We start from the raw sequence: 18,203 nt of genomic DNA, 5'->3' as shown, positions 1-18,203 counted from the left end.
GGGCAGAGCTGCCATTTGGGAAAGAAGCTTAGCTCTAGCGGGATGGAATCCCAAACAGGCCTTGACTTTCTCTCTTTTTGCCTTATCACATTCTTGTCAGGTGGATGGATTGTTCATCATTGGCTGGATGTACTTGCCCCCCCATGACCCTCACGTGGACGACCCCATGAGATTCAAGCCCCTCTTCCGGATTCATTTAATGGAGAGGAAGTGTGCCACGGTCGAGTGCATGTATGGCCACAAGGGACCCCACAGTGGGCATATCCAGGTGGGCAGCCTTTTGAGTTCTGTCATCTATCCAAGTAATCACAGGTGGAGATAGAGCCTATCTGTCCCAAAAGCCTTCTGTGCTGAGGCCATTTGCAGCACTGTGTTCATGGGGGGGGGGGGGGGGGCGGTTATGGCTTATTATTGTGCTTCTTTATTTATCGTGCCAGGAGCAAACCAAACAGTTGTATTGCATTTTTAACAAACTAACTAACAAACCACAAAGTTTGCAAGCTTGGTAGTTGATTAAATGTCCTTTTACCAGTAGCTGGCCGCTTGCAATGCCTCTGGTGTTACTATAAGAAGGTCCTCCACTGTGCATGTAGCAGGGCTCAGGTTGCATTGCAGCAGGTGCTCATAGAATCATAGAATCCAAGAGTTGGAAGAGACCTCATGGGCCATCCAATCCAACCCCCTGCCAAGAAGCAGGAATATTGCGTTCAAAGCACCCCTGACAGATGGCCATCCAGCCTCTGTTTAAAAGCTTCCAAAGAGGGAGCCTCCACTACATATCGGGGCAGAGAGTTCCATTGCTGAACGGCTCTCACAGGAAGTTCTTCCTAGTGTTCAGATGGAATCTCCTTTCTTGTAGTTTGAAGCCATTGTTCCGCATCCTAGTCTCCAGGGAAGCAGAAAACAAGCTTGCTCCCTCCTCCCTGTGACTTCCTCTCACATATTTATACATGGCTATCATATCTCCTCTCAGCCTTCTCTTCTTCAGGCTAAACATGCCCAGCTCCTTAAGCCGCTCCTCATAGGGCTTGTTCTCCAGACCCTTGATTATTTTAGTCGCCCTCCTGTGGACACATTCCAGCTTGTCAATATCTCTCTTGAATTGTGGTGCCCAGAATTGGACACAGTATTCCAGGTGTGGTCTAACCAAAGCAGAATAGAGCATGGGGAGCATGACTTCCCTAGATCTAGACACTAGGCCTGTCGGTTTTAGTTCGTTAATTCGTTATTTCGTAATTTAATCGTTATTTTTACCATATCCGACGCGATATCAAAACATATTTTCAAACCCGGAAGGGTTTAAAAATATCGAAACAGCAGCCCCATTTTTTTTACGAGCTTCAGCTCGTCTCGTTAATGGGATGGAGGCTGCTGTGCTGCTGGTGCCTGGGAGCCAATCCGGCGCTCCCAAGCACCCCAGCAGTAAATGGGGCGGGCGGGGCGAAGGGGCGGCGCGAGCAGCAGCCGGAGCCGATTGGATGGCGCGCGCGCTCCTGCGCCCTCCTCCTCCTCCTCCCCCTCCCGGCACTTCCTGCAACACAGCTGGGAGGAGGAGGAGGAGGAGGAGCGCGCAGGAGCGCGCGCGCCATCCGATCGGCTCCGGCTGCTGCGCCCTCCTCCTCCTCCTCCTCCCAGCTGTGTTGCAGGAAGTGCCGGGAGGGGGGGGAGGAGGAGGAGGGCGCAGCAGCCGGAGCCGATCGGATGGCGCGCGCGCTCCTGCGCCCTCCTCCTCCTCCCCCCCCCCCTCCCGGCACTTCCTGCAACACAGCTGGGAGGAGGAGGAGGAGGAGGAGCGCGCAGGAGCGCGCGCGCCATCCGATCGGCTCCGGCTGCTGCGCCCTCCTCCTCCTCCTCCTCCCAGCTGTGTTGCAGGAAGTGCCGGGAGGGGGGGGAGGAGGAGGAGGGCGCAGCAGCCGGAGCCGATCGGATGGCGCGCGCGCTCCTGCGCCCTCCTCCTCCTCCTCCCCCCCCTCCCGGCACTTCTTAGGTGATGTACGAGCACTCTTTGGCAGAGGAGGCTGAAGACCTTGGGCGGAATTCAAGAGAGAGAAAAAGTATGTCTGAGACTAGATTAAGCAGTTACATACAAAACAAAAGCGTGTAGGTCTCTGGACTACATTTCCCACCGCGCCCTGCGGCCTCTCTGCATGGCTATTGGTTGCCGTCCTGCTATCATGTGACTCGCGGGACTCTGGCAAAGCACGTGTGAAGGCGGCCTGCAGGAGCTTCCGGGGCAGGATGCTGCAAAGGATAGCGGTGAGGGGCCAAAACACGTGGAAATGGGGTTGGAAAAATGGGGAGGAGGGGGATTAGCACCCTGCAGAGTCTGGAGGAGCATCTACACTGTAGAGTTGATGCAATTTGATACTGCTTTAACTCCTGTTTCAATGGTATGGAGCTGTGGTTATTAGGCCTGTTTGATCAAGAAAAAATTTGTTTCTAAAATGTTTTGTAAATATTTACGAAATTTCGTAAATAACAAAACATTTTTTTGGAAAGTTTTGTAAATATTTTAAATATCGAAACAAAAAAACACCCCAATTACAAATCGATTTTAGAAACAAATTTTTTCTTGATCAAACAGGCCTACTAGACACTATGCTCCTGTTGATGCAGGCCAAAATCCCATTGGCTATTTTTGCCACCACATCACATTGTTGGCTCATGTTTAACTTGTTGTCCACGAGGACTCCAAGATCTTTTTCACATGGTCTGCTCTCGAGCCAGGCGTCTCCCATTCTATATCTTTACATTTTGTTTTTTCTGCCTAAGTGGAGTATCTTGCATTTGTCACTGTTGACAAATGCAAGATACTCCATTTAGGCAGAAAAAACAAAATGTAGTTTGCTCTTCTCCACACTCGCATGCTGTGGATTCCACTTCGTAGCCCCATTTCTTAAGGTTGGCTCTGCATCTCATGGTGCCAGAGCGCAGTCTGTTCAGCACTTTCCAAGTCGTCCAGTTTTCTGTGTGCCCAGGGGGGAGTCTCTCATTTGGTATCAGCCATTGATTGAGGTTCTGGGTTTGAGCCTGCCACTTTTGGACTCTCGCTTGCTGAGGTGTTCCAGCAAGTGTGCTGATTGTGCTTCTTTTTAATTTGGACAGATTGTGAAGAGGGATGAATTTTCAACCAAATGCAACCAGACAGATCATCACCGTATGTCGGGAGGAAGGCAAGAGGTAAGCCTGGAGATGGAAATAAATTGTCACATTATTTTATTTTTTATTTTATTTACTGTATTTGTATACCGCCCTTCTCAGCCCTAAGGCAACTCAGGACAGTTTACAATGACAACAATGCGATGCCCCAAAAACACCATAAAACGTTTAAAATAATTAACATATAATATAAAACCATAACAAGAATATTAAAATATAGATCATTTGTATCTCTTAATAAAAAACATTGTCTCATCTCATAGTCCATTTAAATATCTCCAGAGCTAGTGTCAGGCTTAGACAATGAATTACAAATGGATTGCTGTGAGTTTTCTGGGCTGTATGGCCATGTTCCAGAAGCGTGTTTTTGTGGGGGGTTTTCAGTGATGGTCCCTCCTTGGATTGTGAGGAGTTTTGTTGCCAAATTTGGGGTCATTTGGCCCTGTAGTTTTTTTGTTTTTAAGGTGCTCATTATGCACAGAGCGTTTTTATATATATAGATAAGTAATGAATAATAAAAGGCTTAGTAGCAAACAAATATATTTTTATATTTCTAGCCTTGAGCATGACAATCCAGATATTTTTAATTTTGTGACTGCCCAGGGGCACCACAAGATGTATATTTGAAAATGTAGCCTATTGAAGCACACTCACTCTACTTATTTGCTCAGCGAATCGTTCATGGCGTAGTTTTCTGCCCAACCACACGTTAAAGCCAAAGGTTATTCATGGACTCTGTGTCCACAAAAGTTGGCCACTGTCCAGGTGGATAGTTCAACTTAGGCTGGGCCCTTGACTTGCATAATGGGAAGGGAGCATTGCTGAGCAGAGAGTGCCTAGCTCTGGCCGAGATTCAAAGTGCAAGGCCTTTGTTGCCAAGCTGATCTTCAGCCCTTCCCTCTGTTCCTTCCCATGCAAATTGGTTTTGAAAGCCTTAAGCAAATAGTGTAAGTGGGAGAGAAGGCTTTATGCAATGCCATACAGCCCAGCAGTGGTAAAAGATGGCAAATGGAGATCTCATGCAACTTCCAGTGCTGATTATTTGAAAGCAGGAATGGGGGAAAGGGAGGCAGCCAGCAAGATGCAACAACATCATGACTTATATAATATCTTTGTAACAATTATTGATCTTATGTACTTTGTAAACCTGAGGGCAAATTAAAATTTTGGAAGCTGCTCTGAGTGCCTTTGTAGTCCAGGAGTGGGGGGAAACATTATCTAAATAAAAATAAAGGCTGTTGTAAAAGGCTTGAATGGCTGGAATCACTGGGTTGCTGTGAGTTTTCTGGGCTGTATGACCATGTTCCAGATGCATTCTCTCCTGACATTTCACCCACATCTATGGCAGGAATCCTAGGAGGTTGTGAAGTCTGTTGGAAGCTAGGCAAGTGGAGTTTATATATCTGTGGAGTAATGTCCAGGTTGGAGGCAAGGGTGAATGTTGCTATTGATCACCTTAATTAGCATTGAATAGCCTTGCAGTTTCAAAGCCTGCTGCTTCTTGCCTGGGAGAAAATCCTTTGTTGGGAGTTGTTTGCCGGCCCTGATTGATTCTTGTCAGGAATTCCCCTGTTTTTGAGTGTTGCTCTTTATTTACTGTCCAGATTTTTGAGTTTTTTAAAATACTGGTAGCCAGATTGTGTTCATTTTCCTGGTTTCTTCCTTTCTGTTGAAACTGAAACATTCCCACCTGCCTCAAGAAGACAAGAGCTCTTTCTCTCACTTTGGGCATTCCACAGATATATAAACCCTACTTGCCTCATTTCCAACAGATACCTGACATAGATGTGGGCAAAATATCAGAAGAGAATGCTTATGAAACATGGCCAGACAGCCCAGAAAACTCACAGCAAACCAAAAATAAAGGCGATTTTGATATGAAGGCTTCAGAGGGTAGTACAGACTAGTTTTAAGAGTGATTGTGGTGTTGACAATAACATTAGTGAAAACACAGATGATGAGTCACAGATGAAACATGCTTTGTCATACTGAGTCATTGTGCGAAGCATATTGCCCAAAGAGGTGTTTTCAAATCCTTATGTAGGCAAGCCTGGTAGCTGGGAACACACACTCTCAAACCTTTGCAGAAGTTTGCAGGACTAAGCTTTGTTCCTTCTCCTGTTAACAATGGAGAGAGACTATTTCAGTGGGCCTGCAATGCTTTGTGTTTGCATTTGAGCCTCTGTGCAGTGGACTCCTGTGATATGCATAATGTAGTGGACTGAAGGGCTGCTTGGGCCCCAATTCAGGATGGCATTTCAGGTTATCTGGCTCCATCCCACCCACCCAGCCCCCCCTCCTCCATGTCCAACTTGTTGCTTTTCGTTCCCTGGCAAAACAGAGGGTGAGAGAGAGCACAGTGCAGATGAAAAACACAAAATGTCAGCTGCTTCTGAAGACCAGACATTAGCGCTCATCATCTGACTTGAGGAATTAATGTCACACTCAGCCGGCCGTGCTGAGATAATGCCGAAACCCTGTTGCTGTGCTCTGGCAAGCAAATGCCTGATGAGTCAAGAAGCGAATGAGTCAGGGATGTAGGCAACGAAGAAGAAGAAATCGCATCCGGAGTAATCACGCTCTCTGTGGAAAGATCATTAGGGTAAATTAGGCTATCAGCATCCCCCCAATGGTTCCGTGACTGCTAGAGCAATAAAATAGCACTAAGCCCCTCTGAGAGGATTCTTGATCGTATCCTTGCTCTGTCTGTACGCTGGGACTTCCATCAAATGGAAATGTTTGAAAGAGAAAATATCTAAGCAAAGAAAGAGTTGTGTATAAAAAGGAACACAGTCCATTTTGGTCTTTGAAAATAGACCAATGTATGCAACACTGTCCATATATCCCAAGAGCTGATCACAGTTTATCTGCTTTGAACTGAATTATATGAGTCTCCTTATTTACTTTACTTACTTAGGCGATCCCTTGTTGGCCGAGTAGGATAGTTTTCCAGGATCAGTATTCTTGTGAGTCTGTAGGTGGCTGTGGAGACCTATTCTTGATCTGCATCTTCTTCCGCAGTGAGGGCATTGGTTTCCAGATGGAAGGCGGACTCGGTCGGGGTTGGCTTGACGCGCCTTCCTCTTGGCACATTTCTCTCTTTCACCCTCCATTCGTGCCTCTTCAAATTCTGCAGCACTGCTGGTCACAGCTGATCTCCAGCTGGAGTGCTCAAGGGCCAGGGCTTCCCAGTTTTCAGTGTCTATGCTAGAGTTTTTGAGGTTGGCTTTGAGCCCATCTTTCAATCTCTTTTCCTGCCCACCAAAATTCCGTTTTCCGTTCTTGAGTTCCGAGTAGAGCAACTGCTTTGGGAGACGGTGGTCGGGCATCCAGACAACGTGGCCGGTCCAGCAGAGTTGATGGCCGAGGACCATTGCTTCAGTGCTGATGGTCTTTGCTTCTTCCAGCATGCTGACGTTTGTCCGCCTGTCTTCACAAGAGATTTGCAGGATTTTCCAGAGGCAGCGCTGATGGAATCATTCTAGGAATTGCATGTGACATCTGTAGACAGTCGACGTTTTGCAGGCATATAGCAGGGTTGGGAGAACAATAGCTTTATAAACAAGCACCTTTGTATCCCTATGGATGTCCTGGTCCTCAAACACACTCTGCTTCATTCGAAAAAATGCTGCACTCACAGAGCTCAGGCGGTGTTTTATTTCGGTGTCGATGTTGACTTTGGTGGAGAGGTTGCTGCCAAGGTAGCGGAAATTGTCAACATTTTCTAATGTTCCAATATGAGTCTCCACTACCATATAATCTGGGATAAGCAGATAATCTGGGATCGGGTCCTGGGATATAGGGGCAGTGTGGAGGGGGTCTAAGATAGTGACTTTTCCCCTATGAATAATTATAGTAATAATAATAATCTATATAAATAAAATGTAATGTTAGTTTGTGGGATTAATATAACTCAAAAACCACTGGGTGAATTGACACCAAATTTGGACATAAGATACCTATCAGGCCAAGGAGTGATCATCACTCATAAAAACACTGAAAAACACAGCGGAAGAGACTTAAAAAGCCAAAAAACAAAAGTTACATTACAAGGCATACGCAAACCCCCCCACACACACACACATATATATATATATATACACACACACACACACGTAAACACACATATATACACACAAAACACAAATACAGAGACTGGGCCACAGCAACGCGTGGCAGGGGACTCCTAGTAATAATAATAATAATAATAATAATAATAATAATAGTTGCCTCTCCTTGCAGCTAGAGGCAGAGTACACAATTTTTTAAAACAAGAGATAAGATAGCATTAAACTACAAGATACACAAAGTTAAAATTCATTCATAAATACAGATAAAATTCAAACATGAAATGTTAGAAATTCAAGCCCAGGGATGACTGAAGGATTCTGGGAGTTGTATTCCAAAGATGTCACTCTCCCAAGCTCTGTCCATTGTTCTTAGTCTGGGATAGTTGCCTTTTCCACGTAGCATCCTTGCCACTTCTTAAGATCCTTTCAGAACCTTGGAAGCCTACAACAGTGATGACTCATTGGCTTTGCTTTTCTTCTTGGGGTGTGGCCATAGGAATTCCGGACCTGGCTGCGAGAGGAATGGGGGCGAACCCTGGAAGACATCTTCCATGAACACATGCAGGAGCTCATCTTGATGAAGTTCATCTACACAAGTCAATACGAGTAAGGAGCAGAGAAATTGTGCGGTCAGGATGGGGAGAGGCAGAAACGGACTAGAAATGTGTCTGTAATGAAAACAGACCATGTCGAACAGCAAACTCTATGCCTTGGAACTCATTCTGGTGTTGGGCTAAACCAACAGCAAAACACCAGGTGTTTTGGTCTTCAACTTTCACAATTCCTAAGGCTGTTAGGAATTGTGGAAGTTGAAGACCAAAACACCTGGAGGGATGAAGTTGGCCCATACCTGGGCTAAACATCAATTCCTGCTTTCATTAAATCAACCTGTGTCAGCAATATTAAAAATTAACTACATTTTTAATTACAAAAATGTGAGTCAAGCACTGAAAGGGTAAAATGGATGCAGACGCAGCAAAAGCTGCAGTTCTATATAAGCAGGTGTGCCTGTAGCTTTGTAAACCTCAGTGTTAGTTCGCATCAGTGTGAGAGAGGCGTCATTCTGAGAGAGCCCTCAGTGTTAGCAGACCTCAGTGGGAGAAAGGCCTTAATGTTAGTAGGCCTTGGTGTTAGTAGGCCTCGGTGTGAGAGAGGCGTCACTCTTAGAGAGCCCTCAGTGTTAGCAGACCTCCGTATGAGAAGACCTCAGTGGGAGAAAGGCCTCAGTGTTAGTAGGCCTCGGTGTGAGTAGTGTTGGTGCGAGAAGCTTTGGTGAAAGAAGCCTAAGTCTGTGTGTTTTTCTTCTTTTTACCACTTTGGACAACTGGTGCTGGGTCATGCTGCTGATGATAATTTACTCTGTTGTACATTTATGGGGAGGGTCTTTTGTTAATAAGCCCACTCACCCAACAAACTGTTCATGTGTTTCAGCAACTGCTTGACGTACAGGCGGATCTACCTCCCTCCACGAAGTCCTGACGATCTCATTGAGCCCGGCCTTTTCAAGGGAACGTATGGGAGCCACGGCCTCGAAATAGTCATGCTCAGCTTCCACGGGAAAAAAGCCAAAGGAACAAAAATCACTGTGAGCATCTGGTTTCTCCCTGTGTGAACATACATTGACTTGACTTTGGGGGCTAACTGACATCTGCCCACTTTCTCCAATCACCCCCCTTCTTCTTATGGCATGACTCATGTGGTCAAGAGAGTAACAGAGGGATGGGCAAACATAGAGCCTTGGGGAATCTCGATGGGGGTGGCAGGTGAGACTAACACATTTGCACAGAGGCAGTTTACTTTGGGGGTGGTGTTTGGTTTCCTGAGGCAGGATGAACTGAGGAGAGACACTGGAAATTTTTTTGGAAAGGTTGAAGCAGGAAGGAGTCACAGCTGCAAACTCTAGCGGTATGACCCATCGCCCACTGGTCAGTGGAATATTCATCAAAACCTTCTCTTAATCTCATTAATGTGGGCTAAAGTGATCAAAGGACTGGAAACCGTGCCCTCTGAGGAACGGCTTAAAGAACTGTGTCTGTTTAGCTGCAAAAGAGAAGATTGAGAGAAGGAGAGAGTCAGGTTTTAAAATGCGAAATAATACTACAACATAATTGCATATTATATATTACATGTAATATTACTAATAATATTGCAGAATGTGGTATAGTACAATATAGTGATATATAATGCTAATATTCGAAGTAAGATCGATGCTTTTGAACTGTGGTGTTGGAGGAAAGTTCTGAGAGTGCCTTGGACTGCGAGAAGATCCAACCAGTCCATCCTCCAGGAAATAAAGCCCGACTGCTCATTGGAAGGAAGGATACTAGAGACAAAGTTGAAGTACTTTGGCCACATCATGAGGAGACAGCAAAGCCTAGAGAAGACAATTATGCTGGGGAAAGTGGAAGGTAAAAGGAAGAGGGGCCGACCAAGGGCAAGATGGATGGATGGCATCCTTGAAGTGACTGGACTGACCTTGAGGGAGCTGGGGGTGGTGACGGCCAACAAAGAGCTCTGGCGTGGGCTGGTCCATGAGGTCACGAAGAGTCGGAGACAACTGAACGAATGAACAACAACAATGCTAATATTGTCCTATGCTAATAATATAATATATTGTATATACATATAATTTGTAAGCTGCTCTGAGTCCCCTTTGGGGTGAGAAGGGTGGGATATAAATGTTGTAAATAAATAAAAGGGAGGAATGAGTAATAATAATAACCGGCTTTAGCACAGAAGGTTAATTACCAGCTGCAGCTGCAGTAAATCTTGCCAACCTAAAGGTTGACAGTTCGAAGTGGGGTCAGGGTGAGCTCCTGACCTTCAGCCCAGCTCCCCCCGCCCACCTAGAGGATCAAAAACAGCAGTGTGAATAGATGAATAGGAACAACATTTAAGGAGGAGGTATTTTAGGCATGGCATTTTGGAGGAAAGTTTACGAACAAAGAAAGCTCTTCGGCAAAGAGGTGGAGCGACAGCACCCCCCTGTGGCCGGAACTGAGCACAGCCTCCAAAAGATTCTGAATGATGAGAAAAAGCTTAAATATACCTCTGTCTGATGTCTGTCTTGTCATTGTATAATAGGCATTGAATGTTTGCCGTATATGTGTTCTGTGATCTGCCCTGGGTCCCCTTCAGGGTGAGAAGGTCAGAATATAAGTACTGTAAATAAATACATAAACAAACAAACAAACAATTTATTTCTTGCCCGCCTCTCCTCTCGGCTCGAGGTGGCCATTGTAAAACACTCTCACCTAAAAACATTCTTTAAAATAAACATTTAAAAATTACACACAATACATCTTAAAATACACAAAACAGAGATTAAACATAAGATGCAAGTTTAATAAGTGTCATTAAAATGGTCTGAGTAGGTCTGCCGGAAGAGATAGGCCTTGACTTGTGTCTTGAATTGTGACAGCTGGCAATATGACTGGTTCTTAAACTGGCAGAAAAAGGGGGAAAGGGAAAATTGGGCTTGTGGAATGGTAATGAGAGAGTGAAAAAGTCTGGACAGGTAGACCATCCAAGGCGAAAGTTGGTGGCAATAGACAAAGTAGGAAAAGGGCAAAATCAATTTGTTACTGTTGTTGGAATAACAGTGTGGATGGTGGTTTACCCTGGCTGCAAGGCATTTGTGTGTTGTTGGAAAATAATAATTATTATTTTCCTTGCTGCCCATCTTCCCCAGGGTGACCCCAACATCCCAGCAGGACAGCAGACGGTAGAGATCGACCTGGCACATCCCATCCGGCTCCCGGATATCGAAAGTCTGAGTAACTTCAGTGAACTTTCCCGGATTGTCCTGGAAGTGCAAGAGCGGGTGCGGCGAGAGCAGCAGCAACAGCAACAGGAAGAGGAAGGCCTCCTCCAGGGAGAGAAGGGTCAGGAGGAGGAGGCGCTTCAGCCGGGGGCTGCTGTGCCGGAAGGGGACGGAGCAGAGGCCCCAGCCGAGGAGGAAGAGGGGGCGGCCGCCCAAGCGCCTTCACCTTGCCCTTTTGTCCTGCCCGGTGGCATTGCCTCCAGGAACGAAGATTACCCTCGGACCTGCAGAGCATGGTAAATGGGATTCCTTCCCACACTGCACTGTTACAGCCCTATATTCCACTTTTAACTGCCATAGTAAAAACTCTATCAAATTCAATGACTTGAGTATAAGCCGAGGGTGGGAAATGCAGCCGCTACTGGTAAATTTCAAAATAAAAATAGATACCAATAAAATTACATTAATTCAGGCATCTGTAGATTAAATGTTTGTGAATATTTACATAACACTGTAATTTAAGATAAGACTGTCCAACTTTGATTAAACCATTATTCTAACCTCCTTCGATGTAAATGTGCTTACGTATCCTTCCAATCATAATAAAGAGAGTAAAATCATAAATGTTATAACAATAACAAAGTAAAATAATAAATGTAATAATAAAAAATAAATAAGAGTAAAATAATAACTGTAATAATAATAATAGAGTAAAATAATAATAAAGTAAAAGAATAAATGTAACAATAACAATTATAAATAGAGTAAAAGAATAAATGTAATAATAAAAAATAGATTAAAAGAATAAATGTAACAATAACAATTATAAATAGAGTAAAATAAATGTAATAATAATAATAGAGTAAAATAATAAGTGTAATAAAAATAATAAATAGAGGAAAAGTAATGTAATAATAATAATAAATAGATAAAATGTGAACTGTAATAAAAATAATAATAGAGTAAAATAATGTAATAACAATAATAGAGTAAAATAATACAATTAACAACAATAATATAATAATAAAAATAATAACAATAACAGAGTAAAATAATATATAACCTTGACTCAAATATAAGTTGAAGGGGGCTTTTTCAGCCTAAACAAAGGGCTGGAAATTTGGCTTATACTGAAATATACCGTAATAATAATAATAATAATAATAATAATAATACATCTTTATTTGTATGCTGTTTATCTCCCACAATGGGGTCCCAAAGTGGCTTCCAACATGTGAAAAACACAATACAAACTTAAACAAAAGTCAAATATATGAATATAAAACATTGTACGAAATCAAATGTGACCCTATCACAGAGTTGCCATTCTCTTCCTCTGAGGCTGAGAAGGCATGACTTGCCCAATGCCACCCTGTGAGGTTGTTATTATTGTTATGTTTATTTACATCCTGCGTTTTCTCTCCATGAAGAGACTCAAAGCGGCTTACATTCAGAGCATTTCAATGCAATTGAAAATATACAAATATTTAAACAGAATTAACTATTATTAGTATTTAAACCAATTCCGTTTTTTAAAAAACCATAAAAACATATTCAAAACTAAAAAACACAGGTTTCCATGACGTTCCCTAAACCCCATGGTAGGGTCACCACAAATTGAAAACGAAGTAAAGATACACAACAACATACAGTAATGGAAGAAGGGGGGAAAAACACCAAAATACCATTAGGAACAAAATCAGGTGGGATAATTTAAAAAAAAAAAACTACATTCTTAGAAGAAATGCAGAATAATCCTCCACACAAAGAAAAATGTCTTTCATAGAAAGGAAGCTCTCTTGCAACTTTTCAGTAGCAAGGCAAAGGCAAGGGGTGGCGGAGGTGGAGGCTCAGCCTTGCTCTGCATCCTTTTGGAAAGTTTGGAAGGCTCTCCTCCAAGGAGAATGCAAACTTCCTCTTCACCTCCTCCTCCTTCTCCTTTTGCCTCATCCCTCCCAAGAGGGAAAAAGAAGGAAGCGACAGAAGAGAGGAAGACTGTGTTCTCTTTCCAGCAGAGGCTTCCAAATGGTCCAGCGTTCGGCAGCCAGGTTGTTAACAGGAGCGGCACTCAGGGAGCATACTACTCCTCTGTTGCGCCAGCTCCACTGGCTGCCAGTCTGCTACCGGGCACAATTCAAAGTGCTGGCGTTAGCCTATAAAGCCCTAAGTGGTTCTGTCCCTACTTTCCTCTCGAAACGCATCTCCTCCTATGAACCGACTAGGACACTAAGATCATCTGGGGAGGCCCTGCTCTCTGTCCCGCTTGCATCACAGGCGCTTGGCGGGGACGAGAGACAGGGCCTTCTCAGTGGTGGCCCCTCGGCTGTGGAACGCCCTGCCTGCAGATATCAGATCGGCCCCCTCCCTGCTGCCGTTTCGGAGGAAAGTGAAGACCTGGCTGTTTGAACAAGCATTTGATTAAACAGTGTAATTGAACATAGGAATACGGAATAATGGATGATGAGACTGGATTCTGATTTTACTGTTGAGGCGCTAATGATTGTTATACGGATATTTAATGATTTATGTTACAGTTGTTTTTAATTGCCATATGCTTGTCTCGTGATGTTTTGTATCGATGTTGTTCACCGCTTTGAGTCGCCTGAGGGCTGAGAAAAGCGGTATATAAATAAAGTAAATAAATAAATAAACCTCCCTACGAAATGCTAACAAAGAAGGGGCCGATCTAATGTATCTAGGAAGGGCGTTCCATAGCCGAGTGGCCACCACTGAGAAGGCCCTTTAAACTTGAGTATATATGGTGGAAGATGTATAAAAGTTACATTCCTTACGCCTGCTGTCTTGTGATGCCAGAAATCTGACCTGTGAAAAGTCTCATTGTACCCCTGGTTTCTCTTTATGCCCAGCTTCTACGGCACAGGCCTCATCGCCGGCCATGGCTTCACCAGCCCTGAGCGGACGCCGGGCGTCTTCGTCCTGTTCGACAACGACCGGTTCGGCTTCATCTGGCTGGAGCTGCAGTCCTTCAGCCTCTACAGCCGGATCAAGGTCTCCTTCCAGAACGCGGAGGCTCCCTCCCAAGATGCCTTTGACGAAATGCTGAAGAACATTCAGTTGCTGACCTCCTGATGCCGGCTGCCTGGGAGCTGAGGGGTGGGGGGAGCAGCGATCCGCGTTTTCGCCTTTCCCATATTGCGATGAGCCTCGGAGCGAGAGACAGCCGCATGCACTTCTCCATATGGCCTTCTTCTTCTCCCCAAAATGTGCTCACACACGCTCCTTAGCACACTAACCGTACTTCCCCAGTATATGTATAGTTTGTAATATAGCTCTGTATATTTGAAGGGCTGCCGAATGAGGCAGCAGCTTCGCATGCTTGTGTTGGATTTTGGGTTTGTTTTGGTTTTTTTGGGTTTTTTTGCAGACCTCCCCGTCCCCCATCCCTCAATTTAAATTAAGACAAATGAGTCCATATCCTGGCATTCAGTGTAGATAATCCAAGTGGAATTTGTGTGCGTCTGTATATTAAACGAATGATGGCTTTGGGATGTTCTTCATTCTGTCGCTTTGGGCTTCTCTTCTGAGCACGTCCTTCCGGCTTCAGAATTATGATTGCTTTGTAAAATAGTGACCTGCAATTAACTAATCATGGGTCTTGGAAGTGACTCTGTCACTCTTTGGGCCTGGGACGTTTCTTCTTCAAATGTAAATACAAAATAAAAGGCTGGAATGGATTTGGGGGTTGCCAGGCCCTGAATGTCGCAAGGATAAAAACAATGGAGAAAGTATGCATACCAGTGGTATTTCTTGCCTTGCAGCACCAAAGGATTTTCCCATCATTACAACCTTTATCTTCTGCCTACCTTGGAGGGATTGGATTGGGGTATTGGCCTTTGGAGGAGTTGCCAGTGTTGTTTACGGTCTTTGCCTTCAAATGTCCGAGTCAGAATTTGGCCTTTAATGTGGGGTTGTTCTGCATTTTATGAGTTTTTTTGGGCAGTGGAGGCACTTACTGATGTATTTAATGGTGGAAGGTAGTTTATTATGTAAAGCTATAGGGAAACCCCTCTTCTCTCCAAAATAACAAGCCAGGTCTGCCTCCCGAGCTGTGGTGAAGCTGCAATCAACCCTCTGTACCCTCCCTGATCTTTTCTTTCCCCACTGTGTCTTTGTAGAAGTTCTGGGTCCTTCAGAATATTTAGACGCGGTAGTTCTAAATCAATCACACTTTTGTGCCTCCTTCCACTGATGCAGGCTTTGCCAAAATTGAAGGCAGGTTCCTGGTTGATATTAAATAAAAAGGTAAAGGTTTCCCCTTGACATTAAGTCTAGTCGAGTCAAATTCTGGGAGTTGATGCTCATCTCCATTTCTAAGCCGAAGAGCCGGTGTTGTCCGTAGACGTCTCCAAGGTCATGTGGCCAGCATGACTGTATGGAGCACCACCACCTTCCTATTGATCTACTCACATTTGCATATATTTGAACTGCTAGGTTGGCAGAAGCTGGCTAACAGCGGGAGCTCACCCCTGCTCGGATTCGAATCTGCAACCTTTCGGTCAGCAAGTTCAGCAGCTCAGTGGTTCAACCCACTGTGCCACTAGGGGCTCCTAGCTTGCTAGAATTCAAAACGACATTTTGAAGCATTGCTAGAGAATTCAAAACAGCAGCTTCCCTTTGGGCAAGTCTACGCCAATCCTGTGAAGAAGCCCAAACCGCTTTCTTGTGGTGCCACTTGGCCACGGTCTGTGCTCTGGAATGCCTAGTGCTCTTCTCCTAGTTTATTTACTTATTTATTTTGCATATTTGTATCGCGTCCTTCTCGCTCCCGGAGAGAGACTCTGGGCGGCTTCACAACAGGCATTCATTCAGTGCCAACAACAGTCATAAATAATAATAGCAATTAAAACAATTCATTAAAACATGAAATTACTGGAACATTTGTTTAAAATCACACAGGTTTAAAATCATAGTCTGGGTCAGTCCATTGTCATTCACACAAATCGGGTCTTATTCTTGATTGCTGCCTCTACTGTTTGAACACTTGGTACCATAACCAGGTTTTTGACTTTCTTTCTAAAGGACAGGAGGGAGGGGGGCCAATCTGACATCACTCGGAAGAGAGTTCCACAGGCAAGGGTCCACCACTGTGAAGGCCCTATCTCTCAGTTGCGTTTGCGAGAATAGTGGGAGCAAGAGCAGGGCCTCCCCTGCTGATTTTAAACTTCGCACTGGTTCATAGCGGGAGATGCATTCAGACAAGAAAGCTGGGCCAGAACCGTTTCAAATTATTGGGACATCTTACGGGATCCTTACTTACTTAGGCGATCCCTCGTTGGCCGAGTAGGATAGTCTTCCAGGATCAGTATTCTGGTGGGTCCGTAGGTGACTGTGGAGCCCTATTCTTGATCTGCATGTTCTTCCGCAGTGAGGGCATTGGTTTCCAGGTGGAAGGCGGTCTCGGTCGGGGTTGGCTTGACGCGCCTTCCTCTTGCCACGTTTCTCTCTTTCACCCTCCATTCGTGCCTCTTCAAATTATGCAGCACTGCTGGTCACAGCTGACATCCAGCTGGAGCGCTCCCACTCCTCAGTGTCTATGCCAGAGTTTTTAAGGTTGGCTTTGAGCCCATCTTTCAATCTCTTTTCCTGCCCACCAACATTCCATTTTCCGTTCTTGAGTTCGGAGTAGAGCAACTGCTTTGGGAGACGGTGGTCGGGCATCCGGACAACGTGGCCGGTCCAACGAAGTTGATGGCGCAGGACCATCACTTCAATGCTGGTGGTCTTTGCTTCTTCCAGCACGCTGACATTTGTCCGCCTGTCTTCCCAAGAGATTTGAAGAATTTTCCGGAGGCAGCACTGATGGAATCGTTCCAGGAGTGACCTCTGTAGACAGTCCATGTTTCGCAGGCGTATAGCAGGGTTGGGAGGACAATAGCTTTATAGACAAGTACCTTGGATCCCTACGGATGTCCCGGTCCTCAAACACTCTCTGCTTCGTTCGGAAAAATGCCGCACTCGCTGAGCTCAGGCGGTGTTGTATTTCAGTGTCGATGTTGACTTTGGTGGAGAGGTGGCTGCCAAGGTAGCGGAAATGATCAACATTTCCTAATGTTCCACCATTAAGCTGTATCTCTGGCATTGGAAAGGGGTTGGCTGGTGACTGCTGGAACAACACTGGTTTTCTCGATGTTCAATGGCAGGCTGAGCTTCAGACAGGTAAGCTGGGCCAGAACTGTTTTAAATTATTGGGACATCTTACGGGATCCAGCCATCTATGGAGAGCTAAGGCTGCTTCTGCCTTCACAGGTCTATTTCCACAGGCAAAACGAAAGAGAAGAAGTCCCTGCCCTGAAGAATTTACAATCTAGACATTCAGGAAAAGAGATAACATGAGAGTGCAGCAAGGTAATAGTAAATAGACACAGGAGGTCTTGATATACGTTTAAGCTTTGCTTCCATTGAGGGAGAATCCTAGTTTTCTGTTCTTGGCCAGGCTTCAACTGCATGTAAAGCTAGATGCCTTTTTCTCCTGAAGGAAAAGGAGGTGCAAGTTATTCTAAAATAGGAAAAATACTTTTCTCCTGTTGGCCTTTCAACCTCACAGTGCCATAACTGTTCCTGCAATGAACATAGGTACCTCCCACTGTAATCCTGCATGCTGAAGTAACGTTCAGCATCTAAGAACAGTAATGCAATTTCTCTGCTTGGGTCTTGTTCAGCATACTCTATTATATCTATCACCGTTCTCATTCTGGCTCAGCTTAAGCAGCTGAGGAGGAAAAGGAAAGGGCCTGAGGCCAGGAATGGTGGGAGTTGAAGTCCAAAACACCTGGAGGGCCCAAGTTTGTCCAAGCTTGGTCTATCATAACACTTCAGCAATGACATTTAGCTCAACTTTCTGCATAATTCCAGATGCATCCTGTGTCTACATGTTTCATTCACACTTAGTAATGCAAGTGCATCTTTTCTACGGGCCATTATTTTGATAGGAATAGTGACCTAGTGTATGCAGAGGATTATATATTATTATTATATGAAGGGTGCTCATTACATATTTTCCCTGACCCACTTCTATTTATCACAGGATGCTGAAACTGCACATATGTAATGATATAAATCTCTCTCGGTTACGTGCCAATTTCCAACTCAGAACTGATAACGGTCTTGATTTGACAGGTGCTGAAATGGTGTGAGGTTTGAGAATGGACCCAGTGGAATACAGAGCAGGGCTCAAGTTCCTTGACTTGCAA

At 44.7% G+C, this 18,203-nt stretch overlaps 1 protein-coding gene across 3 annotated transcripts in view; it reads left to right on the top strand.

Moving 5' to 3' along the window:
• FBXO31 (F-box protein 31) overlaps nt 1–14,741 on the top strand; it is a 33,850-nt gene extending 19,109 nt beyond the window's left edge. For all 3 annotated transcript variants that reach the window (XM_060788492.2, XM_060788494.2, XM_067471059.1), the window contains 6 exons: nt 101–268; nt 3,106–3,180; nt 7,726–7,835; nt 8,661–8,814; nt 10,921–11,288; nt 13,860–14,741. In XM_060788492.2, coding sequence (XP_060644475.2) covers nt 101–268; nt 3,106–3,180; nt 7,726–7,835; nt 8,661–8,814; nt 10,921–11,288; nt 13,860–14,082 — 1,098 coding nt within the window. In that variant the 3' untranslated portion in view covers nt 14,083–14,741. The remainder of the gene's footprint in view (nt 1–100; nt 269–3,105; nt 3,181–7,725; nt 7,836–8,660; nt 8,815–10,920; nt 11,289–13,859) is intronic.
• The last annotated feature ends 3,462 nt before the right edge of the window (nt 14,742–18,203 follow it).

Source organism: Anolis sagrei, chromosome 8 (genome assembly GCF_037176765.1).
Source record: "Anolis sagrei isolate rAnoSag1 chromosome 8, rAnoSag1.mat, whole genome shotgun sequence".
Lineage (NCBI taxonomy): Eukaryota > Metazoa > Chordata > Lepidosauria > Squamata > Dactyloidae > Anolis > Anolis sagrei.
Note: the sequence above shows the minus strand (reverse complement) of the source record. Positions and strands in the feature narration are given on the sequence as shown.